The following is a 7,408-nucleotide window of genomic DNA, read 5'->3' as shown; positions in this document are numbered from 1 at the left end:
GGAAATGTTGTGTGAGAATCCGTCTGCCTTATGGATCTCTGTATCTGGCCTCAGGCCGAGATTAGATCAGAAATCAATACCCATCAGCCTGTGATACACAAGCTGCACTTTTCCCTGACAAAGTGATTTGATGTCTAAAATCTGATGCACTTTAGCCACTTAAAGGGTGATTTTGTATCGCCATTTCCTGATATGCTATTTTAGTGAGTTACAGTTAAATTGAATTTGTACTTTTAAAATGTTTATCGTTTTAATTTACAACAGCCTATTGTTTCATGATGGGTGAGTAAACGGCCAAGTTGTGTCAATTTAAGTAACACCGGAGAAGAAGCAACTTCGTATTTTACTCTCATTGTACCTCAGTAGTTTTGTTCTGGACTGTTCTGTGACTCACCGTCATCTCCTGCACTGGCTGATATAGTTTAAATGATTAAAATATTAAATAATTCATTAGGTGATTAATCATTGACATCCATATGTTCCATGTTTAATTTTAAATTTGTAACTGGTATAGAGAACATGCTGTTCGGAATTAGTAGCTAGTATGAATATAGACATTCGCAGTGTCTGCTTGAAGGAGGTGGACAGAAATATCAGTCAGCATTAAGCAGCGTCTGGGTCTCCCCAGGCCTCATTAGTACTGGAAAAGTACAGTCTCTCTCCTGAGGCACTTGCTCTCACCTTCGCCAAAACTACAGAGTGTGCAACTGGCATCATCTGCAGTATTATCTTTAATGCTACGTTACTAAGAGGAGAGGGAAACAGAGGGGTGGAAGTACAAAGCGAAAACAGGAGATGAAAGAACAACGGGCAAAACCAGGAGAGTGAAGCGTGGCACTCATTAGTCGCGTTGCGCCGAGTTTGGAGTTTGCGAGGACGCTCGTGTGCTTAATTCGTTTGCCTGGGGGGGTCTCAGCGGAAACTTTTACACACACACACACACACGCACACACACACACACGCGCACAGTGAAGCCGCGTGAGAGCGGAGATGTTTCGAAGGGAGAGGTGAAGGATGCAGGATAATCAAGTAGGAAGCGAGTAAACAGAGGGGGACAAAGGCGAGGAAATTGTCTGGCTGAAATGTACAGACTCACATTACATTAGATAATTAGAGCCAACAATAGGCTTATTTGTACACACACACACAGTAAAAACTCAAGCTTCTCTCCTCCTTTCACAATCATCCGTCGCCGTCGTCTTTGTCTACTTGTCTGGGTCATGCTCTCCTCAGGTGCAGAACTTAGCCACTGTGAACAAAGAGGGAATCAATCACTGTTCACCAATCAGCTAAGCTCTGTGCCTGGCTGGAGAGAGGATACACACACCTGTCTGGATGACACGTACACGTACACACCCACCCTCACATTAGGACCTGCTGCCTCATCATCCCTTTTCTCCTCTCTGCACTTCCAGACCATCAACTCCTCAAACACAATCAGAAGCAATCGTAAATTAAGGCTTCCACTTCATTTCTTACATTTCTGGGGAACGTGTGTGCGCCTGTGTGTGTGTGTGTACAGGAGGGGCCCTGGTTGCCATGGCAGCTGCCTGGGTCAGGCCTGTGTGGTAATCCCTGGCAATGTGATTTTATCATAAGTCACAAATCAGCACGCCAGGAACCCTCACAGCCCAGACATGAAACAACGGGACCTTCATCTACCGTCAACCCGCGACCGCGGCGCTGCCATCTCCGACTTCCTTCGTTTTCTACCCCCTGGATCCCCGCCCTCGCGTCACATGGACCTGTAGCTCCCCGCCGCCTCCTTCCTCCCTCACCGCGTCCTCGCTCAGCCCTCTCCTCCTCTCCCATTCGCCACGCTCGGCTAACCCGGCGATATGCACCTCATTAAGCGGATCAAGAGGGATTCCGGAGGCATGTACCGGGGGAAGAAGGAGCGAGGGAGCGAGCACGGGGGGGGGGGGACAGCACTAGACCATCCTTCTTTAAAGGGTCGTGCTTTTAAGGGGTACGAACGCCTTGAAAGACACGTCTCCAGCTAAGACCCTCTCAGCCCACCTCTGGCTAATCCCTCTGCGCTGTGGCATGTGTGAGGGTACAAGAGGGTACGAGGAGCACTGGTCTGCCTGAGAAAGCTCCACGGAAGAACAGAGAAGGACCACTAACACATAAACCCACCTCCCTGTAGTACAGTAGGAAAAAGCAGGGAGGACGTCCGTTCATCCATCATTTTAATTGGAGCGAGATCTGGACCCGAGCTCGTTGAGCAGCCTGATCCACCGATGTTTACAGAGGCTCGTTCGGTTCAGTCCAATGGGACGCACTTGTGAAAGTTACGATATTAATCTGGAAATGCTGCTTTGAGTCTTTGCTGTCCGGATCTCGCCCCCCCCCCCCCTCGTACCGGCGGATGAAGCTGCGCGAGCAGGGAGTGAAGGATGGTGGCAAGAGATCTGCAGGCACGACGCGTGTGTGTCAGAGAGATTTATCAGGACTGAGCCAGATGCCGAGCACTTGCCTCAAAAGCCTTTCACATCCTGTGCAAATGCATAAAGCCCTGTGTCTGTGTGTGTGTTTGTGTCTGAAGATAAAAGCCTGTCTTGTAGTGGCTTGGTCACAGCCCACAAAGGGATTTAGTGCCGTAAGTCACTCAGGTTGATGTGGACAAGTATTTAGCAGCACCTCCTGACACAGGCGGCATTAATCAAGGTCGCAGGCGCCTTGTTTGACCTCTGACGCCCTAAGAAGCTTGTTTACTGATTCATTTAGTTTTTAAAAAGGCACAGTAAAGGTGAGACAGTCACAGCAAACCCACAAAAGCGCTTAAATAATTAGTAAAATATGTTTTAGATAATCTCAAAACAAGCTGAGATATTTCTGGGATAATAACCTGAGTAATTTCATTAAACTCAATTTCCTGTTGTCATTATTCAGAAGTTAGTGTCAGGAACTCAAGGCTGTTATAAAAAGAGCAGCAGCTTCAAAGAGATCTGTCTTCACTCCAGTCCTCCCTTCCGCTCCTTCTCGTCCTCCCTTCTCTGTCTGACTGAGTCATAAATTTCTCTTCCTGCCATTTAATGTGAGACCAATAAAGCCCTCGCTGTTCTGAATTGTCCACAAGTCCAGTGGTCGACAATACGACAATAGCGTTCACACACACACACACACACACACACACACACACACACACACACACACACACACACACACACACACACACACACACACACACACACACACACACACAGGAATTTGGGGTCAACAGTATAAAAATCACCCCACATCGGGTGGACAGTGTCCCGAGCCTCTCGGAAAATGCTCGCTGACCCGTTCTGGCTTCTTTTCTCTCATCCCCCTCTCGTTTGTTTGAGGATGATGAACGCATTCCCGGATTCTTGCTCTGACAAACACATCGTGACGGCGCTGCTGTGAAACCGTGGAAAAAAACGAGCGCACGCACACACACACACACACTCAACGGGCTCAGGAAGGAATGTGCAGCATAGGTAGCCAAGTGACTCAAGTGCGGACTGTCTGCTGGGCCAGATGGAAGCAGGATCAGTCCAACAAAGCTTTCTTTTAGAGGGGTTATCTGGGACTCAAAGGTCAGACGTGGCAGAAAAGCTGTGTTTTTAACATGTAGAACCAAATAGAGATGCCTCATAGTTGGACACAAAATATGTGAGAAATTCATCTCAAGCCCATCTGAAATATTATTAGTTCTTTTTGGGACAAAAGGTCAAAGGAATATGGGCCAATTTAATTTTAATGTAAAAACCCAGCAGATTGCTGGAGATTCCTAAACCTACACAAATGTGTTTCTACAGTTTGAACTCATCTTGGTAGGAGACACTGATGTATTCAACGCCGCTGAGAGTCACTCAAACTCAAAAGAAATCAACAGGTGCAAAATCTAACGGAGAACCAGGCACGAGACTTCACCTCCGCTGTCACAGGACCATCTCCTCCACCACTCTGCGTGCCGATTGGTCCATTTCTCCCCGGACCAACAAGAGGCAGCGACGAGCCACGGCCTGCTGCTCAGCGTCCTCGTGAAGCATCAGCTCCCCGTACAGGTACACGCCCATGGCCTGAAACGCAGTCACTTCGTTCTGTTATGACGCCGACGCTTTTCATTCAGCTTCGGTGCTGAAGGCTTCATTACATTCACCTGGTTATGGATCAGAAAGTGTTCCACATCTCCATAAGCCTGAGTGTGTGCATGTTTGACCACCAGCTCACACCAGCGATGTTGCACCTGCAGATCAAAACAAGGAAACAGAAACGGCGTCACTAATTAAACTGCAAGAAAATTGGTGTGCACTCGTACATCACTGTGAACAGGCTCTCCCCGACAAACAGAGAGGAAGATGGAAGCTCCTCTGACAGTGAATGGATTCACCCAGAACGGAAACAACAACAGACGTGAACCTTTTATTGGTGGAATAAAATCTTGAACTATTATTTTTTGTTTCTCGGGCAATGTCATGGGTGTGTGTGTGTGTGTGTGTGTGTGTGTGTGTGTGTGTGTGTGTGTGTGTGTGTGTGTGTGTGTGTGTGTGTGTTACTGTACGTGGACGTGGGTCTACTTCTCTGTATGTAAGCTAATGCCTGGCCTTTCTCCCAGAGGATCAATAGGAGCTCTGTTGCCGCGGTTACAGGAGAGATCAGAGACTGGCTCTGTCCCTGCCTCAGCCATCATCCTTCATCATCTGCTATGAGCGAGCGTGTGAGTGCGTGCGTGCGCGTATGTGTGTGTGTGGATACACAGTGCACGTGTATATGGATATATTACAGTGGAGGAGACAGACAGAGGAAGATAAAAGAGACAGAAAACCGATAAAAATCCTGATGAGGAATCTTTTAAAGCACTGCCACTACTTTAAAGCCTGACAGTTTCCCTTGGCTGGTTTCTCGTAGGTGTTTCAATCTCCCCCATAACTATTTCCACACACTCAGGGTAATAAACTAGTCCTTTGGAGAGGACAGGGACCAAGCGTGGGATTTTTGCTGATTGATTCTAGTTTAACAGCTCGGGCTTTGGGCAGTTTACATCACTTTCACTTAGAGGGAGTGTTGCAGAAAGGAGCCAACTGGAAGTAGCTGAGAGCTGCTGTGTGTTCTGCTTTGTTTGTCTGTGCCTGGAAAAAAAACCCCTTCGCTTTATGCAGCACGAGAATGGCGACGGAGTGATGCTCTATTTACAACAAACAGATTAAAGTCTGGTCTGGAGCTCCCCTTTACCATATACAGTATCCTCCCCCTGCGGTGACTCTAAATGTCTGCAGAAAGAAAAGGTTGCAGGTCACATGTGACTCGCTCCTCTACCTGCTGCCCACATTGCGGGGAGACGTGCGCGCCTGAATGTCTGTGAGTGTGCACAAGTGTGTGCAGTATGTGCACCCTCTGGTGCCAGCGCTGCCCTTTTGGCCTGCGCAGCCCCAGCAGCTGTTCCCTGCGCTGCGTTACATTCCTGGGGAGAGCCCTGGGGCAAGGCAGCTGCCTGGTGCACCTCCACTTACCCCCTTCTTTTTCTGTTTCCTGTCGCTGGGCCCCTCTCTCTGACACGTGCAATTACACAGTGACATTCCTTCATTTATTACCGCACCCCAACCCCTCCTCTGCAACCCGAGGTCCCACAGAAACACACAGAAACCCTAAAATGGTAACTGAGACATAATATACGTGACAACGCTAAGAACAACAGAAAGGTTTAAACACCAGTGTTCTGGGACAAGTCAAAAAGGGCAACTCTTAGCAGGATAAAATATAATTATTGAAGAATTATGCAAAACTCTAAACTCAAACTTTTACGAATATTACATTTGACTTTTGAAAAATGACATCAGGGTAGAGGAACCGAATGAAGAACATCACATATTGTATGTAGACTGATTTAACATTGATCTGACTGGTTCCACATTAATCCGAGTTAAATATACAAATGTGATACCCCAATGCATGCTGGGTAGTCTAATATGAGCCAGTGAAGCCTTCTCAGACTCACTCTTGTATCTCCTCTCCTCCACAAGTTGTGCCTCGTGGTCCACTGAGGCCTCCAGTCACTAGAGGAGCGAGGCCGACCTGTGCACGGTGAACAATACGCCCTGTGTGCTCCGACCCACACTGAATCAGGGTCGCACAAGCACTGTATAAACAGCCAGTGTAACAGTAGTGGCCACATCACACGAGGCTCATACTGTACGAAAGGAAGGGGAGCAGAGTCACACGCTCTCCGTAATACATGCGAACGCACGAGCGGGCTCTCGCATTCACGCACGCATTCAGGGTCACTCGCGCCGCACCAGCGCTGCTGCTCAGATGAATATTTCCCTCCACAATTGCGCACACGCTCCCCCAAAAGGTCACGCACGCAGAAACTGAGGCCGGCACCCTCGGCCCCACGACGAGCCTCTTTATCGCCTTCACTGTGCAGCGTCGCACCCGAACTCGCAGCGGGACGCGTTTAGCACAGAAGTAACAGGTGGTGGAGCAATATGGCACGCGATGGGAGAGATGCTCGCGAATGCGACCATGCTAACGTGGGATAATGAGAGTCGGTGAACTGGTAGAAAAGCATCAGAGCAGTCGTTATTTTCCTGCATGCTGCTTGGCCCGAGGATACAGTTAGTCACAAGGTTGTATCACTTCGCATTCAGACCTGTTGCATTGCTAAGTGCCTTTTAGAATCCATAACAATCCTTCTGATAATCGAATACTCAGCCACTATGAAAGCCTCCATTCTCTATTAGGGGAACACTGAGGGGCTGCACAGCATAACCTGCACTCAGTCCTGTATTTAGAAGTAGCAGAATGTCAAACAGATCAATCATCAGCCTTCAGAAGAGGATGCGGCGCGGCACAAAGGAGAGCCGGGCCAGACGCCGAGACGGGGAAAGAAAAGAAAGGAGCGAGAGACGCGGAGAAGAGAATAAATGGCCACATTTATCAGAGGAGACGTAGGTGATTAACCTCTTCTAAATGAGATTACTAGCATTAGGACTGGACCATTGCCTTTAGACAGGTGTGTGCAGGTGTGTGCAGCTCCGTGTAAGTGTGTCTTTTTCCATCCATGAGCATGTGCATAATGGCCTGTGTATTTTTAGCAAACACAGAGTTTTTCCTGTAAATTGCAGCTGAGCATCTGCTTTCATCTGCCAGGAAGTCGGACTGAAGGAGGTCCAACAGCTAAAACTGGACCCGGGGCCGAACGCAGGGCGGCCTCAGCTCGTCGCCACAAGGCTGCTCGTTTTAATCGTTGGTGTAGAATAAAGAACTATCAACACAGCTCCTAATTATTACAACCAGAACAGAACCTACATGCTCCTTTAAAGATGAGCTGTGTGTGAGCACGGAGCGTTTACGAGCCATCGCAGCTGCTTTCACACTCACGCGTGGTGGGAGGGGACGACGTACAGTATGTTCCTCTTGAGCCACACACACACAC

At 48.4% G+C, this 7,408-nt stretch overlaps 1 protein-coding gene across 5 annotated transcripts in view; it reads right to left on the bottom strand.

Annotated features, from left to right (window-relative positions):
- Positions 1 to 7,408, bottom strand: part of aopep (aminopeptidase O (putative)) — a 53,432-nt gene that overhangs the window by 2,600 nt on the left and 43,424 nt on the right. For 2 of the 5 annotated variants that reach the window (XM_029163155.3, XM_055512077.1), the window contains 2 exons: positions 4,133 to 4,219; positions 3,904 to 4,052 (listed from right to left, as the gene is read on the bottom strand). The exons of 2 other annotated variants lie outside the window; for them this stretch is intronic. In XM_029163155.3, coding sequence (XP_029018988.1) covers positions 3,912 to 4,052; positions 4,133 to 4,219 — 228 coding nt within the window. In that variant the 3' untranslated portion in view covers positions 3,904 to 3,911. Of the gene's footprint in view, positions 1 to 3,903; positions 4,053 to 4,132; positions 4,220 to 7,408 lie in introns of those variants that run through there. One more of the 5 variants, XR_008695755.1, reaches the window with a different exon arrangement.

The sequence above is a fragment of the Betta splendens genome, chromosome 9, assembly GCF_900634795.4.
Source record: "Betta splendens chromosome 9, fBetSpl5.4, whole genome shotgun sequence".
NCBI lineage: Eukaryota > Metazoa > Chordata > Actinopteri > Anabantiformes > Osphronemidae > Betta > Betta splendens.
Note: the sequence above shows the minus strand (reverse complement) of the source record. Positions and strands in the feature narration are given on the sequence as shown.